The sequence below is a fragment of the Carcharodon carcharias genome, chromosome 12, assembly GCF_017639515.1.
Source record: "Carcharodon carcharias isolate sCarCar2 chromosome 12, sCarCar2.pri, whole genome shotgun sequence".
In the NCBI taxonomy this organism is placed as follows: domain Eukaryota; kingdom Metazoa; phylum Chordata; class Chondrichthyes; order Lamniformes; family Lamnidae; genus Carcharodon; species Carcharodon carcharias.
In genome coordinates this window covers 138873891-138892504 of record NC_054478.1, presented here as the reverse complement: position 1 = coordinate 138892504, position 18614 = coordinate 138873891, and the positions used below count along the sequence as shown (strand labels likewise).

At 44.8% G+C, this 18614-nt stretch overlaps 1 protein-coding gene across 3 annotated transcripts in view; it reads left to right on the top strand.

Moving 5' to 3' along the window:
- The window catches only part of fastkd2 (FAST kinase domains 2), a 32655-nt gene extending 15210 nt beyond the window's left edge, over nt 1-17445 (top strand). For 2 of the 3 annotated variants that reach the window (XM_041201424.1, XM_041201422.1), the window contains 6 exons: nt 1318-1493; nt 5325-5488; nt 10910-11131; nt 12135-12222; nt 12737-12851; nt 14905-17445. In XM_041201424.1, the coding sequence (XP_041057358.1) occupies nt 1318-1493; nt 5325-5488; nt 10910-11131; nt 12135-12222; nt 12737-12851; nt 14905-14982 (843 nt within the window). In that variant the 3' untranslated portion in view covers nt 14983-17445. Of the gene's footprint in view, nt 1-1317; nt 1494-5324; nt 5489-10909; nt 11132-12060; nt 12223-12736; nt 12852-14904 lie in introns of all 3 variants that reach the window. The other variant, XM_041201423.1, reaches the window with a different exon arrangement.
- Nucleotides 17446-18614: the final 1169 nt, after the last annotated feature.

The following is an 18614-nucleotide window of genomic DNA, read 5'->3' as shown; positions in this document are numbered from 1 at the left end:
GTCACGGGAGGGAAGGGGGAGCAGAATAAAGTCCTTTCAGCTCGGGGGCCGTGGCATAAACACAAAGCATATTGACTTGCTGCCTTTCTCCCTCTTGAGCTATGGTGAATGAAGTGAGTTTGGGCCATATCACATTGTTTGCAGTGTATACCAGCCCTCATGTCAAAACTACTCCAATGTGGCAGACATTTACACTAAATTGGCAAGAGGTATTGGGGGTGGGGTGGGTTGATATGGAAGTTAAATCCTTTGGGTACGAGATTCTCAACCTTTTTGCTTCTGAGCCAGCCACCGCTCCCCCAGCCCCCATCATGTTCTAAAAACTCCATGGACCTGCTGCAACACAATACACGTGTTTAATGCATAAAAATTAGTTATACAATTAAACATGTATATTATTAGTGTTTTGCTTACTCAATGCGAAAGTGAGTTGAAGCAGCACTCCATGTTGGAAAAGTACAGCACCACCATCCCCAACCAACTCCAAAAATGATGTTGCTGGATCAGTGTGCGTGCTGGGAAACAAGCCCCTTGCATGCACAACTGAGCACCCAGCGCTGAGGGTTTCCCTGGCAGTGCCTTCACAGCCTGAGGCATTGCAGCCTTGTCCTTTGTGACAGAACGTGGAGGTTCATTGGAGTTTGTGTGGCCAATGTTTAACGTATCGCAAACATTTTTTGACCCTCTGTGCCGTCAGCCACAGCAGAAGGGATGCTATATTGAGGGTTGTTGATATCCCAATGGGCCTGGATTAACAGCAATGGAAGGATGTAGGGGGGTCAATAGTGAGGGAGGGAGGTGCAGGGTAGACCGACCCCAACCCCCACCCGACCTTGTGGCTCAGGTTTGTTGGTGCTTCGTGGGAAGAAGCCCAGGCTAAGGCGGCTTCTCTGTCAGGGACAAGGGGGCAGACTGGAACCAGCAGGTGGAGCCTTTGCAAATGATGTGGGGACTGTGACAGTGATGACTCCTTTACTACCACCACCACCACCACCCCTATTGTTTTCACCTTGAAATCTTCTCACGTACCCCCAGTTGGGTACTCCTGTCATAGACAATGCTGCAGAGTAGGAGTCCTCCTGAAAGTGATGAATTGCGATGCCAGTGCTGAGGGAGCTTTACTGTCAAGTTTAGTCTTGATATACTTCACCTAGATGTGCGTGATGGGTAGTGTAGTGTGATCTTCAGTTAACAGCTAATCAGAGTGGTAGCTAGCTTGCACCAAAGATGGGAAAGTGTCCCGGTGTTCCAGAATGTCATTTGTAACTTGATAAGCGCAAAAAGCATGTGTCATTATTGTACTCTTCTCTGTTCCAGGTAATGCTCTTCCTAGTGCTGTTTGCAGACCTCAGCTTTTGTCACACCGAGTTGATGGACGCGTTTGCAAAGATTGTGCTGGCAGAGCCTGAATCCTTGACTTTGAAGGATGTGCTGTCAGTTCTTCGTGTGTACTCCCTGCTGAACCACCGACTAGACGAGGATTGGGCGGGGCAGTAAGTCTCAGTCCTGTTAGTGTTTCATCTAACAGATGTTCAGGTGTTCCTTACATTAACAATACAGCAGCTTGCATTCCTGTAGCACCTTTAATGTAGCAAAATGCCCCAAGGTATTCCACGGGCATGTTATCAGACAAAATGTGACATCGAGCCACATTAAGCAATGTAAGGATGGGCGACCAAAAGCCTGGTCAAAGAGTTTTAAGGAGCAACTTAAGGAGAGAGGCGGAGAGGTTTAGGATGAGAATTCCTTTGCAGCTGAAAGCACGGCCAATGCAGGGAATTTTTTTGTTGCGTTGTGTCTGGGTCTGCAGATTGATTTCTATTATTCCTTCATAGGATGTGGGCATCGCTGGCAAGGCCAGCATTTGTTGCCCATCCCTAATCGCCCTTCAACTGAGTGGCTTGCTTGGCCATTTCGGAGGGGAGTTAAGAGTCAGCCACATTGTTGTGGGTCTGGAGTCACACGTAGACCAGACCAGGTAAGGATGGCAGATTCCCTTCCCTAAAGGGAATTAGTGAACCAGAAGGGTTTTTATGACAATCGATGATAGTTTCAAGGTCACCATTACTGAGACTAGCTTTCAATTCCAGATTTATTAATTGAATTTAAATTCTACCAGCTGCTGTGACGGGATTTGAACCCATGTCCCCAGAGCATTAGCCCAGGACCACTATACCACCGTCTCGGTGAGAGAGGATTCTTCACAATTCTCACAGCACTGCTGAAGACATTTGAGTCAGTCGTTTATCGGTTCAAGTCCCACTCCAGGACTCGAGCACATAATCCAGGCAGACACTTCAGTGCAGCATTGGGAGAGTGCTGTCAGAGCTGAGGTCTTTTGGATGAGATGCTCAATCAAAGCTCCTTGTGCGCTTTCAGGTAGGTGTTGGAGATCCCACGGTACTGTTTTGAAGAAGAGGAGGGAAGTTCTCCCTGGTACCCAGGCTAAAATTTATCCCTCATCAATGTCACAAAAAATAAATGATCTTGTTATTTATTTCACTGCTCTTTGGGATGTCATTGCGCAAAAAGATGACAGTTATGATCCAATTGTCATCTAGTTGTAAAAGTTCTTTGAACAAAGCAAGCAGAGTAAATAAAAATTAGCACCTTCATACTTGCAATAGACATTCTGGCCAAGATTAGCTGATTGTAACCCATTAAACTGTTAGTATCAGCGTTAAGAATGGAAAGCATATTCATTAATTTCTGTTTATCGAGTATGGTGTGAATCGACTTGACTTGGTTATTATACTTTAAATCAACCTGATTTTAAACCCTGGATGTACTATTAAGAGCAGACAGCAGAAAAAATAAGACCCCATGGACAAGATAGTGCGTTTATATCATATCAATATTGATGAAAATCTGATGGCTAGCTCACCCATGTAGAAACACACTCCAGTTCATAGTGATGAACTATAAGCTCAAGTCCGAATGAAACCCAATTCATGTTTGGTCATGGACTGTTCAAAATCTTTTTCATATTTCCTTTTTTGATCTGTGGATACTTGTTAGTGGCCTTGTCTTGGGCATCTTACCAAATATTAATTCCAATAAGTGCTTATCATGGAAGAATGAGTCCAAAGCTAGTCTTTTACCTCAAGCAGGTTTATTCTTAAGACAGCTCTGCAGAGTAACAGATTCTCCCAGTCCCTTCCACACCAGAGTGTTACATCTATACCTATTTATAGGTAAGCCAATGCCCATCACTTGTTTTAGTAATGCAATCGTCTTAACAATGTAATTTCTATACAATGTAATTGTCAGTCAACTAGAAGATTGTTATTGGACCTTGGCAATGTAATTACTGATACATTGACACCAAATACTGTGTTAGTGTAGTATGTTGTGTACCAACATGCTGGTCTATGCGACAAGAGAATGTGAACTTCCTTGGTCACTAAGCACTGAACAAATAACATGGAACTTTCCCACAGGTTGAAAAAGGAAGTTCATTTTACAGGAGACCTTGACTTGCACAAGTCTATCTTCTAGCAGAGGTTTGAGAGCTGTATGTCGGCCTATTCTCCTGGCTGTGGAAAATTGGTTGTGATGCCTTTGAAATTATGACAGGATTCGACAAGGTAGACTTGGAGAAGGTGCTTTCGCTTGTGGAACTAGGGGCCACCAATGTAAGATGGTATTTATTAGCGATTATCAGGAAATCAGCAGAAACATCTTTATCCAGAGAGCAATGAAAATGTGAAACTCACCATCATGTGGATTAGTTGAGGAAAGTGGCATAGATTTAAGGGAATCTAGATAATTATGTGAAGGAGAAAGGAATAGGAAGACATGTTCATAGGGTGATTTAAAGTAAATAGAGTGAGAGGAGGCTGAAGTGGAGCATTAATGCTGGAATTTCATAGAGTGGAATCAGATGATACAAAACCAAAGACCATTCAGCCCATTATGCTTTTGTGGGCTCTTAGAGTCAACCAGTTAGTCCCACTCCCATGTTTTCTATCCTCATAGTCCTGCAATTGTTGCCCCTTCAAGCATTTATCCAGTTCCCATTTGAAACATAAGGTGTCGGGAGCAGACCCGATATTATCAGGCAGTGCATTCCAGATCAGAAAAGCTCGCTGAGTTAATATTTTTTTTCCTTATGTCACCTCTGCTTCTTTTGCCAATTACTTTAAACCTGTAGCCCCTGATTACTAACCTTTCTGCCACTGGAAACAGTTCCTCCTCACTTCCCTTATCAACACCCTTCATGATTTTGAACATCGCTATCAAATCTCCCCTTAATCTTTGCTGCTCTAAGGCGAACAAGCAAGATTACAATCATTCTTTTTTTGTATATAGTTTATAAGAGAACAGACCCAGTTTTTCCATGTAACTGAAGTCTTTCATCCTTAATACCATGCTGTTAAATCTCCTCTGCACCCTCTTTAAGGCCTTGATATCCTTTCAAAGTGTTGTGGCCATTCCTGCTGGAATCTAACCAGTGTTTTATGGATGTTTAGCATAACTCCCTTTTGCACTCTTGGTCTCTATTTAGAAAGCTAAGGATCCCAAGTATGTTTTTAATAGCCTTCTGAACTGGTCCTGACTCTTTCAGAGGCTTGTGTACATATGCCCCACGGTCCCTCTGGTCCTTTTAACACTTTTGTTAACCACTTTTAACATTATACCATTTAGTTGATATTGCCTTTCCTCATTCTTCCTCCCAAAATGAACCACTTTGCACTTGTTCACCTGGAATTGCATCAGTCACACATTCGCCTGTTTCACCCTTCCATCCCCCCACCTTAAGTCTGTTACTGTCCTGCTCACTGTCTCCTACAGCATTGTGTGCCATCTGCAGGCTTTGAAATTATGAAATAAAAACAAAAAAATAATAGTGCACAAGTACCCAACAACATCATCCTTGGAGAGAACAGTTAACGTTTCAGGGCGAGATGCTCCATTTTCCCAATTCCAGGTCATTCATCTATGTCAAAAACAAAGTAGTGGTCCCAAACCCGAACGAACCCCTGGGGGAACACCACTGCACCAGAGTGCTCGCCACGACTCTCTGCTTTCTGTCTCTCAGCCACTTACATATCCATGCAGCCACTGCCTCTTTCATCCCATGACAATAGATCGGTTGGGTGGCGTGGCCTGTTTCTATGCCATAAATTCTAGAGAATATGTAGGGAAATCTTAAAAAAAAGATAAACCATGCCAAGAAAGTTAACTTTTAACCCCTGGGTGAGTGGAAGTAATGCTGCTCAATTCTGTTTTATGATAAATGTTAACCTTGACATTTTGACTGATTTTGGAAGACAAATTGAGGTGTTTTTTTTTGTTCCTTTCCTCTCCCCACCCCCTCCCAGCTTTCTCCAGACTTTAAGTGATGGGTTTGAACTGTATTTGTCAAAGTGCTCTTCGCTGGAGCTCCTCCGTGGGGTTTACTCTTTGTGTCTGATGGCCCACTATCCCCAAGCTGCTATACACCAACTGTTTCAGGATAGCAGACTGAGTGAGCTTCTTTCGTCAGGTAAGTGATCGTCACTTTATTCTTCCCTATCCATTTGAACGGTTAGGAACAAGCATAGGCCATTCAGCCCCTCGAGCCTGCCCCACCTTCATTGAATTCGATCATGGCTGACCTGCATCTTAATTCCACCTACCCACCTTGTTACCATAACCCTTAATACTCTTACCAACGAAAATTTATCAATCTCAGTTTTGAAATTTTCACATGACCCCCAGCCTCAGGAGCATTTTAGGGGAGAGAGTTCAAGATTTACACTCCCCTTTTGTGTAAAGAAGTGCTTCCTGACATCATCCCTGAATGGCCCAGCTCTTGTTTTGAGGTTATGCTGGCTTGCTTTGGATTTCCCCACCTACCCCGTCACTCCTTCAAACGTCTTAGCTCTTCAATTAGATCACCCCATTATTCTTCTATGCTCTATGCAATCTGTCCTCATAATTTAATGCTTTTTGCCCCGGCATCATTCTGGTGAATCTGCACTGCACCCCCTCCAAATCCAGTATATTTTCATGAGGTGTGAGTACTATAACTGTACATAGTACTCTAAGTGAGGTCTAACAAGGACTTTTTTCTAATTCTTTCATGGGATGTGGGTTTCACTGGCATGGCCAGCAATTGTTGCCCATCTCTAATTGCCCTTGAACTGAGTGGCTAGGCCACTTCAGAGGGCAGTTAAGAGGGTTGCTGTGGCTCTCGAGTCACATGCAGGCCAGACCAGGTAAGGATGGCAGATTCCCTTCTCTAAAGGGGCATTAGTAAACCAGATGGGTGTTTATGACAATCGATGATAGTTTCATGGTCGCCATCACTGAGGTGAGCTTTCAATTACAGATTTATTAATTGGATTCAAATTCCACCAGCTGCCATGGTGGGATTTGAACCCATGTCCCCAGGCCATTAACCTGGGCCTCTGGATCACTAGCCCATCCACATTACCACTACGCCACCTTCTCCCCATGTAATAATAGTTATTTATATAAGTGTAACATAACTTCAATTCATTTGTATTCCAGCCCTCTTGATATAAATGTCAATATTTCATTGTACCTGTCCATCAGCCTTTTTTTCTTTATTCATTCATGGGATGTGAGCATCACTGGCTGGGTCAGCATTTTTTGCCCATCTCTAATTGCCCTTGAGAAGGTTGTGGTGAGCTGCCTTCTTGAACCACTAGAGCCCATGTGGTGTAGGTACACCCACAGTGCTGTTGGGAAGGGAGTTCCAGGAATTTGATCCAGTGACAGTGAAGGAAGCTCTCTCCTCCTCCACACTTCCTCGTTTTCTCACCGTTTAGAAAATGTTCAAATTTATCTTTCTTGGGAACAAAAGTGGGTGATCTCAAGACTTTCCCAGCATCACAGAAGCCTGTCTTCAGCCAATTCGATTCACTCCATGTGATATCAAGAAACGGCTGAAGGAACTAGATACTGCAAAGGCTATGGGCCCTGATAATATTCCAGCAATAGTACTGAAGACTTGTGCTCCAGAACTTGCCGTGCCCCTAGCCAAACTGTTCCAGTACAGCTAAAACACTGGCACCTACCCAGCTGTGTGGAAAATTGCCCAGATATGTCCTGTACACAAAAAGCAGGGCAAATACAACCCGGCAAATTACTGCCCATCAGTCTACTCTCAATCATCAGTAAAGTGATGGAAGGGGTCATTAACAGTGCTGTCAAGTGGCACTTGCTTAGCATGTTCACTGATGTCCTTTAGGGAAGGAAATCTGCCATCCTTACCTGGTCTGGCCTACATGTGACTCCAGAGCCACAGCAATGTGGTTGACTCTCAGATGCCCTCTGAAATGGCCTAGCAAGCCACTCAGTTGTAACAAACCGCTACAAAGTCACAAAAAAGGGATGAAACCAGATGGACCACCCGGCATCGGCCTAGGCACCAGAAGCAACAACAGCAATCTCAGCCCTGTCGACCCTGCAAAGTCCTCCTTCCTAACATCTGGGGACTAGTGCCAAAATTGGGCGAGCTGTCTCACAGACTAGTCAAGCAACAGCCTAACATTGTCATCCCCATGGAATCATACCTTACAGATAATGTCCCAGACCCCACCATCATCATCCTTGGGTATGTCCCGTCCCACCGGCAGGGCAGACCCAGCAGAGATGGTGGCATAGTGGTATACAGTCAGGAGGGAGTTGCTCTGGGAGTCCTCAACATTGACTCCGGACTCCATGAAGTCTCATGGCATCAGGTCAAACATGGGCAAGGAAACCCACTGATTGCCACATACTGTCCTCCCTCAGCTGTTGAATCAGTGCTTCTCCATGTTGAACATCACTTGGAGGAAGCACTGAGGGTGCCAAGGGTGCAGAATGCACTCTGGGTGGGGTACTTTAATGCCCATCACTAAGAGTGGCTCAGTAGCACCACTACTGACCGAGCTAGCCGAGTCCTAAATGACATAGCTGCTAGACTGGGTCTGCGGCAGCTGGTGAGGGAACCAACAAAAAGGGAAAAACATACTTTACCTTATCCTCACCAGTCTGCCTGCAGCAGATGCGTCTGTTCATGACAGTGTCGGTAGCAGTGACCACCGTGCAGTTATTGTGGACACGAAGTCCTGCCTTCACATTAAGAATACCGTCCATCGTGTTGTGTGGTACTACCACCGTGCTAAAGGGGATAGATTTCAAACGGATCTAACGACTCAAGACTGGGCACCATGAGGCGCTGTGGGCCATCAGCAGCAGCAGAATTGTTCTCGAACACAATCTGTAACCTCATGGCCCAGCATATCCCCCACTCTACCATTACCATCAAGGCAAGGGATGAACCCTGGTTCAATGAAGCGTGCAGGAGGGCATGCCAGGAGCAGCCCCAGGCAGACCTAAAAATGAGGTGTCAACCTGGTGAAGCTACAACACAGGACAACTTACATACCAAACAGCCTAAACAGCTGGATGCTGCTGCTAAGCGATCCCACAACCAACAGATCAGATCCAAGCTCTGCAGTCCAGCCACATCCGGTTGTGAATGGTGGTGGACAATTAAACAACTCACTGGAGGAGGAGGCTCCACAAGTATCCCTATCCTCAATAATGGAGGAACCCAGCACATCAATGCAAAAAATAAGGCTGAAGCATTTGCCACAATCTTCAGCCAGAAGTGCCGGGTGGATGATCCATCTCAGCCTCCTCTGGAGGTCCCCAGCATCACAGATGCCAGTCTTCAGCCAATTCGATTCACTCCACGCCATATCAAGAAATGACTGAAGGCACTGGATACAGGAAAGGCTAAGGCCCCTGACAATATTCTGGCAATAATACTGAAGACTTGTGCTCCAGAACTTGCCGCACCCCTAGCCAAGCTACAACACTGGCATCTCCCTGGCCATGTGGAAAATTGCCCAGGTATGTCCTGTACACAAAAAGCAGGGCAAATACAATCTGGCAAATTACTGCTCCATCAGTCTACTCTTGATCATCAGTAAAGTAATGGATGGGGTCATCAACAGTGCTATCAAGTGGCAATAGCTTAGCATTAACCTGCTCACTGACGCGCAGTTTGGGTTCAGCCAAGGCCACTTAGCTCCTGACCTCATTACAGCCTTGGTTCAAACATGGACAAAAAAGCTGAACTCCAAAGGTAAGGGGAGAGTGACTGCCCTTGACATCAAGGCCACATTTGACCAAGTGTAGCATCAAAGAGCGCTACCAAAACTGGAGTCAATGGGACTCAGGGGGAAAACTCTCTGCTGTTTGAAGTCATACCTAGCACAAAGGAAGCTGGTTATGGTTGTTGGAGATCAGTCATCTCAGCTGCAGGACATCACTGCAGGAGTTCCTCAGGGTAGTGTCCTTGACCCAAGCATCTTCAAATGCTTCATCAATGACCTTCCTTCCATCATTAGGTTAGAAGTGAGGATGTTCACTGATGATTGCACAATGTTCAACACCATTCACAACTCCTCAGATGCTGAAGCAGTCCATGTCCAAATACAGCAAGACCTGGACAATATCCAGGCTTGGGCTGACAAGTGGCAAGTAACATTCGTGCCACACAAGTGCCAGGCAATGACCATCTCCAACAAGAGAAAATCCAACAGTCACACCCTGATGTTCAATGGCATTACCATCACTAAATCCCCCAATATCAACATCCTGGGGGCTACCATTGAGAAGAAACTGAACTGGACTAGCCAAATAAATACTGTGGCTACGAGAGCAGGTCAGAGGCTAGGAATCTTGCTGCGAGTAACTCACCTCCTGACTCCCCAAAGCCTGTCCACCATCTACAAGGCACAAGTCAGGAGTGTGATGGAATACTCCCCACTTGCCTGGATGAGTGCAGCTCCCACAACACTCAAGAAGCTTGACACCACCTAGGACAAAGCAGCCCGCTTGATTGGTATCACATCCACGAACAATCACTCCCTCCACCACCGATGCACAGTAGTAGCAGTGTGTGTACCATCTACAAGATGCACTGCAGAAACTCACCAAGGCCCCTTAGACAGCACCTTCCAAACACACAACCACTACCACCTAGAAGGACAAGGGTAGCAGATAGATGGGAACACCACCACCTGGAAGTTCCCTTCCAAGCCTCTAACTATCCTGACTTGGAAATATATCACTGTTCCTTCACTGTCGCTGTGTCAAAATCCTGGAACTCCCTCCCTAACAGCACTGTGGGTGTCCCTACACCACAGGAACTGCAGTAGTTCAAGAAGGCAGCTCACCACCACCTTCTCAAGGGCAATTAGGGATGGGCAATAAATGCTGGCCCAACCAGCGAAGCCCACATCCTGTAAAATGACTTAAAAAAAAACTCAATTATTACCCGTCAGTGGTCCTTTGCAGCTTCCTGCTTTCATTCTAGGTCACTTACTGTGCCACCTAGCTTAGTGTGATCAGCAAACCTGGATATGCGACACCCTACTCCTTCACCTAAGTCATTTATAAAAGCACTGGGAAGCTGCCACCGCAGTACTGATCCTTGGAAGACACCATTGATCACATCCTGACAATTTGAGTATGGACCTGTTTTCTCTACTCTGTCTCCTTCCTCCAAACCACTTCCCTACCCACCTTGCTTGCACTTGCACAACCTAGCACATTCATAGCAACAACAATATCTCATAGAGGACCATTGTTTTGACCAATGAAAATGGTCACCTGTGTTAATTGTATGTAGGTGGTGGGCATTATCTGGGGATTCATTTGTGCTCCTATAAATAGGGACAGACAAACTGCGATTGTTAAGTTAGAAGATGCATGTTTGTAATGCTTATCTCTGCAAATTGGCAGTTGGAAAAGTATGTAAAAATTCACTGTGGTTCTATCCTTCACCAACTGGCTTTCTGGAATGCAACAACCTGGGTCATTTCTCTCCAGGTTCAGGTAAACTACAACAAAAGATATTCATCATTGCCTTTGAAACCCTCTCTGATTTTATCTTTTCCAGCCAATGTCCACCGTGAGTCAAATAAGCGAATGCTTCAGTGCATCTACCTGTGCCTGGAGTTAGAAAATCCATCCTTCGCCAGGCCAGCGAATGCCAGTATTGCCAGTCCCTTATTGCCCAGTGTTACTGTGAACGCAGAGGTACAGAAGGCTGTAGATACCACCTTGGGTGACAGCAGCCTGTATCGCCAGGGCTTGGTGTTGAAAAACATTCATTTTATAGGTATTTGGATTTTTTTTTAGAAGTGATCACTTACCTGAGGACTGTGTTTTTCCGTGGCTCCAAAATACTGTTATTGAGAGGGTTCAATACCTTTTGCTAATTGGGATGTCAGGGATTTGGAGAGCAAGAAGGGGCAGCTGATCAGAATGATACAAGGACGAAGGGCTTCAGCGATGTGGCGAGACTAAAGAAGTTGGGAGCGTTCCCCTTTGGGTAGAAAAGATTAAGGAGGGATTTAACAGCTGCTCAAAACAATGAGGGGCTCTGATAGAGTAAAAAAGGAAAAACTGCTTCCACTGGAGGAGGGTCAGCAGCTAGAGGATACAGATTTAAAGCAGTTGGATAAAGTTTCGAAGTGAAGATGAGGTTCCTTTAACGCAGGAAGTTATGATCTGGAACCCACCACATGAAAGTAAGTTGGGAGCAGATTCAATAATAACTTTCAAAAGGAAATGGGTTATATAGTTGAAAGGGAAAAATGTGCATAGTTATATTGAAAGAGCAGGGGTGTGGGACTAATCGGCCAGCTCTTTCAAAGAGCCAGCACAGGTGCAAACCCTATCGAGCCCAGCTTGAAGAGATTTTCACTCCTGATGCTGAATGACACAACGAACATCGGGAAACCATGAAGAACTCAGCAGGAATCTCATCACTGAACTACTGCTGAATATTTGTCTTAATGTGTCTGGAGCGCACCAGAATAGTCAATTCTGGGTGGGACAGAAGGGTGGAAGAGGGTCTCAGCAGCAGATGGGCTGAGGTCGGGCCACTGAGATGGAAGTAGACGTTCTTGGTAATGGAGAAGACGGGGGGTTTTTTCATGTTTTATAAAGTAGCGAAGAATCTCGGGAGTATTCAAACCTCATTCACGTCAATAGAAGTGAATGTGCTAAGTACAGGAATGTAAGCAGCATTGGTTATTTTTTTAGTATATAATCTGCACAGAAACTCTTCCGAACTGCTCTCCATCAAGATGATCTCTATTTTCTGTGCTTCTGTCAAGATTTTGAAATTGCTTTGGACCAAGAGAGAAAGAATGCGGTTCCCATTCCTCAAGATGATGAGATTGGCAGTGATACTAACACACAGCGGTAAGGTTTACTGCCTTGTAGATCTGTTGGTTGATCCAGCTTACATTGCTGCCTTGTCATGTACATTTAAGAGTTAAAAGCTTTCCAGTAGGATTGCTATAAATTTCTTCCTAGGGTCTATCATGCGGTCTATCAGTTTCTACACTATTGTCATTCTGTATGCCTGTAATTGAAAGATTCCTGACAATTTCTTTGAATTTCGGGTTGAAAGTGCAACCCATTGCTGTTGCTTCTTAGTAAATTACCTGCGTAATTCTCACCTGTCTAGATGCTACCTGCAAGACTGGGGAGCGCAACAGATTTCAATTTTATTCTATTATTCAGAAAGAGGAGTCAGAAAGGAAGTCAGTAACTGGTGGGGTGTGGGAGTGTCTGGGAGAACCTTTGAAATAAAATGGGGATATTTTGGCAATGCCATTAGTTATTTCGAACAAAATCCCATTGTAACAGTGTCAATCCTTCAAGCCATTGAAATATTTCCCTAAGTGATAACCCATCATTTTGTACCTTGCAGAGTGGCTGTGCTGTGTACTCCAGTATCCGCCTTTTGCCTTGGCACAATGCACCCCAAGGAGAGGTTGGCATTGAAGATTCGGCATCTCAAGGTACTGGGGTACCACGTGGTATTGGTGAGTATTTACAGTGGTAACCTTGGGTTGTGGCCTTTCAAATCCACTAGAAAAGGTGGATTTGCACAAAACAATTCTACTTTCAGGTGCTCAGATTGTAATGATATCTCTGCAAATGAATAAAGTTTCCATAAATTGTACTTTTTTTTCTGGCTAGGTTTTGGCTTTGTCTTGTTTAGTGGAAAAATATCTGCAAATAATTGAGCATCACGGATGGGTAGTTAAGAGTTCCCCTTTACCTGTCACCCTTTTCCAATTTTACTTCATAGGAATAGGGGGAGGCTATTCAACCCTTGAGCCAGTTCCACCGTTCAGTTAGATTTTGACTGATCTGTATCTCAATTCCAACTGTCCACCTTGGTTCCATAACTCTTAATATCTTTACCCAATAGAAGTCTTATCAATGTCAGTTTTTCAAATTTCAATTGACGTAGACTCAACAGTTTTCATTTGGGCGAGGAAGGGGGGGCGTGGGGTTGAGGGGGGTGGGGGGTGGTGGGAGGGGTCAAGAGCTCCAGATTTGAAGAATTGCTTCCTTACCTCAGCAAAGGACAGCCTAGCTATAATTTTAAGTTTCTAATCCCAGTAAGCATCTGGTTTGTGTGGACAAAAGGGGTTGTTGGTGCCCAACAGGGGAACTCCCCTTTGGTTTAATGTCTCTGTCGTTCAAGCAGTTGCCTTTTGCCAATCTTAAGAGGGCCACAGTTTCCAGGATTTTAAATTCATTCTCAGTGTGGGCAATGCTGGCAGGGTGGGCTACATTCCCCACTCCTACTTGCCCTGAGGAGGTGATGGTGGACTGCCTTCTCTGAAACGATTTGATACAACTGAGTAGCTTGCTAGGCCACTTCAGAAGTCAGTTCAGAGTCAACCATGTTGGATGTAGGACTGGAGTCAATTATAGACCAGACCAGATAAGGACTCCCTTAAAGAACACCGGTGAACCTGTTGGCTTTATTTTTAACCACAATCAAACCGCTCACCTTTAGCGATTCCGGCATTTTATTTCCAGATTTTTTTAAAGCTGAATTCAAATTCTCTAACTGCCATTCCAGCAAATTGACACTCCAGTGCCGTCTTTCAGGGGAGACTTTAAACCAAGGCCCGGTCACCTCTTTCAGGTAGATGTACAATATCCCATGGCGCTCTTTTCAAGAAGAGTGGGAGTATTCTCTGTGGCATTATCGCCAACGTTTATCCCTCAATCATTGTCACTAAAACACAGGTTATCTGGTAACTTATCTCACTGCTGTTGGTGGGAGCTTGCTGTGGATAAATTGACTCCTGTGTTTCATACAACCCATCAGTGATTGCACTTCAAAAGCAATTTTCCTCCCCCAGTCCTTTGAATTACCAGCCCAGTAATGTGACTACTAAAATACTGTACCCTTTTCAGCCAGAGGGAGAAGGAAAGGGGTGATATGGACGCTTAGAGTGCTGCACAGTGAGTCTGCATCTATGCACAGGAGGAACTTAAAAAAAAAAGTTTCCTATTGAAATGTTTTTACATCCCCTCGTTGACCACCTGGTTGCGTTTGGAAGCTCAGCATGTGAGGGATTGAAGATGCAACTATGTTTTCTGTCAAAGCTCGAGAATCTTTCTTGATTGCTCACGTAACGAATCACATTTTTTTAATTCGTTCATGGGATGTGGGCTTCGCTGGCTGGCCCAGCATTTATTGCCCATCTCTAATTGCCCTTGAGAAGGTGGTGGTGAGCTGCCTCTTGAACCGCTGCAGTCCATGTGGTGTAGGTACACACACAGTGCTGTTAGGGAGGGAGTTCCAATATTTTGACCCAGTGACAGTGAAGGAACGGTGATATATTTCCAAGTCAGGATGGTGAGTGGCTTGAAAGGGAACTTCCAGGTGGTGGTGTTCCCATGTATCTGCTGCCCTTATCCTTCTAGATGGCAGCGTGCGTTTGGAAGTTGGAGGAGCCTTGATGAGTTGTCTCATGCTCTTTCTGGGAGGGGAAGATTTTAATGCCAGTTATCTTCCTTTGATATTTTAACTCAGATTCTCCTCCACAATATTTTCTTTGTTTATTCCAGGTCCCAGTACACGAGTTTGGGAAGCTGTCAGAAGATGAGCGAGTTGAGTTCCTGAAGAGTGCGATCTTCGCTGAGTGAGCAGCCTTTGAGAATCAGTGCTGCTTAAGCCGAGGACACAGGATGATGGAATTGATTGCTCTCGGTGGCCCCTAAAAAGTCAACTGCTTCAGCAGGTCTCTGGTGCGGTTGCACCATTCGATAATTGATGTCCTGAAGCTATTGATTCAGATTGGTCTCCAGTTCAGAATGAAGCTTTAACAAATGCACTCAGCTTTCTATTTTAATCTTGAGTGAGGGGCCATTTTGAAGGATCAGTTGGTGGTCTTGTCAGTAAGGTAGTAAATCCCATCTTGGAGCATAGCATCCTGTGGTCTGTAGAGCACTCCGCTCCTCACATAACCCTGGTGATTCTAACATCTTTTATGTTGCTCTGCCGGTTGATGATAAGGTTAATCTGATGCCAGTGTTTAGATCTTGGGTGCATCCAAATGTTTTTGTACTTTGCCTTCTGCTTGAAGATGGTGTGGGTGATTGACATATTTCATTGGCTGCAAAGACTCAGGAGAAACATGCCATTGCTGTTGCACTTCCCCACAGCTTGATTCTCCGTGACACCATCCCAAGCTTGAAAGTCAGCTCCTACCCTTGTATTGGAGTTCTCCATCACAAAGAGCCTGTCCTCTTTGGAGTATTTGCAATAGGTCTGTCCAGGTCCTCCTAGAATTTCTCCTTGCCATCCTCTGGACTAGTCATTGTTGGAGCATTTTTGCTGATCATTGTTGCATATTTATTGTTCACAAGAGGTAGGCATAGAGTCATAAAATGATCTTTTATGCCCCTAGGGAGAGTATCCAAACTTTTTTGCAAAGTCAGACTCAATAGCAAAGCCGACAGCTGCCTCTCGCTTCTCACTCCTTGTCTTGTCTATCCTGAAGAATGTGTAGTCTGCTGATAGCTCTGTTAACTGTCCCTCCTCTGCTAATTGGGTTTCACTTGAAGCAGCAATGTCAGCATTGTATTGTGAGAGTTCCCTGCCAACTAGAGTACTCTGGGGTTGGAAGCGGTTGTCTTTATTAAGTAGAGTTCTTACATTCGAGAAGCTAAGTAGAGTTCCCATTTCTTCTTTTTATCTCACCTACAATATACTGCATTGTGTGGGCGAAAACTAAAGGAGCGCATTTTCATTTTTTCAAGATATAAGGGGGTGTGTATGAAGGATTCAGCCAGGTGTGTGTGGGTTGATTACTGTGGGGATGGATTGCGCTAAGCCAGCCCCACTCTCGTTCTTGCTGTTCCCAGTGGCTTGACAGGTTAAACCGACTACAGATGTGGTTGACTGCAGTGAATGATCTGCAGCACCTTCTGCACCCTTGCTGATGAACTTTACAGCTGTGCGGCAATACTCTCCGTACCAGTAAGAAAATACCATTTCCCTTGCTACATCTGTCAAGGCAGCTTTATTCTTATTCACTTGAAAAGGATGGTTGGAGATAGGCGTTTCCCCCTCACATGCGGACAGCACCCCGCATGATACCCTCACCTGATTTGGCCTGCGAATTGACATGGTTACTGGTGTGTGGCCACTGCCATGAACAAGCAGCTATGTGGACCCACAAGTGCAGAGCTGGGTAAGTGTCAAGGACCTTATGTAGTCATCCATCCAGCTATGATGTAGGGTACGGGTGACTCCTGAAGAAGACTACCACTGACACACACCCCGCTAATGCCTTAACATCCCTCCTAAAGTGTGGTGCCCTGAACTGGATGATATACTCCAGTTGAGCCTGAACCAATGCTTCATACAGGTTTAACATAACTTCCTTGCTTTTGTACTCCATGCCCCTATTGATAAAGCCCAGAAAGCCGAATGCTTTATTTACCGCATTCTCAACCTGTCCTTCCACTTGCAGTGATTTCTGCACATTTACCCCAGGCCTCTCTGTTCCTGCACCCCCTTTGGAATTGTACCCTTTATTTTACATTGTCTCTCACATTCTTCCAACCAAAATGAATCAGTTCACACTTCTCTACATTAAATTTCAACTGCCACTTGTCCGCCCATTCCACTAACCTGTCTATGTTCCTCTTGACGTTCTACACTTTCCTCCTTGCAGTTCACAATTCTTCCAAGTTTCATATTGTCAGCAAATTTTGAAATTAGATTTGGGTTTTGCAAGCACGAGCTGGCTCTACTTATTATGAACAACCAAAGGAACACAATGTTCGATCCACAATACTTCCAAGTATTCGTATCATCCACAAGTTTTGAAGGTGTGCCCTGCACATCAAGGCCTAGGTCATTAATATATATCAGGAAGATCAGGGATCCTAACACCGATCACTGGGGAGCTCCACTACAAACCTTCCTCCAGTCTGAAAAACAACTGTTCACCACTACTCTTTGTTTCCTGTCACTCAGCCAATTTTGTATCCATGTTGCCACTGTCCCATTTATTCCATTGTAAGGAGAATGTGGATTTGATGTACAATTTCCTTTTTTTTAAATAAAATGAACTGTTGATAAATGAACAGTAACAGATACAGAAGTGTCCAAAGCCAATCAATCTCAATAAGAGATGTAGCACCTTTCATGGTTTCAGGATGTCCCCATGTGCTTTACAACCAAATGAAGTACTTTTGAAGTGTACTCTCTGTTATAATATAGAAAATGTGGAAACCAATTTGCAAGGCTCCACAATCAGCAGTGTGATAATGACCAGATAATCTGTGCTTTAGTGACTCAACATGTTATTACAGATGTCTCATACAAGGTACCTGTCATGACCGGTAAAACCTGTATCTGATTGAGAAGGGAGGAGGTTCTTATTGAGCACAACAACTGGCACACACCATTTATGCCAAGTGGCCTGTTCCTATGCTGTAAATTCTATGTAATGTGCCATGCTGTCCTGATTATGGGGAATTGGCACAATTGAAGCATGTTCCCCGCCATTTATAGTCAGTGCACTAGTATCAGCCCAATTTGCCTACTTTACATGGTGAGCGCTGCAACCAAGGAATTAATAAATACTATTCTTGTGAAAATAGCATTGGGTGCCTAATTACATGACAGCTGAGATCCAGGAGCTGGGGGATGGGGGAGGGAGACAGTGTTCAACAAGAAGTCAAACATCATCTCCCATGACAACAAGGTGGTGAGAAGGGTGCCCAGAAGTTCAGATGATCCTGTTGGTGTGACTGGAGGCAGAGGGGCTGTTGTTGCACAACATGCAGAAGCTCACCAATTAGCATAGAGTCATCTTTGTTCACCACTCGCAGAGGAGAGTGTTAAACTTCAGAAGACATAGGCTGGTGGAATGGGCGTACAAGTGGCAGGTGAAATTTAATCCAGTAGAAGTGTGAAGTGATTCATTTTGGTAGGAGTAGCAATTGTACATCTAAATGAAAGGGTACAATTCTAAAGGGTTCAGGAGCAGAGGGTCCTCATGGACATGTGCACCAATCATTGAAGGTGGCAGGATATGATTGCACAGGAGAGGGTGTGGGGGAGATTCAGCAGGAAATTGCCTGGGCTGGAGTGTTTCAGCTATGAAGGGAGACTGGATAGGCTAGGGTTATTTTCCTTAGAGCAGAGAAGGCTGAGGGGGGACCTGATAGAGGTATACAAAATTATGAGGGGTGTAGATAGGAAGAAACTTTTCCCCTTTAGTGGAGGGGCCAATAACCAGGAAGCATAGATAAAAGATGAT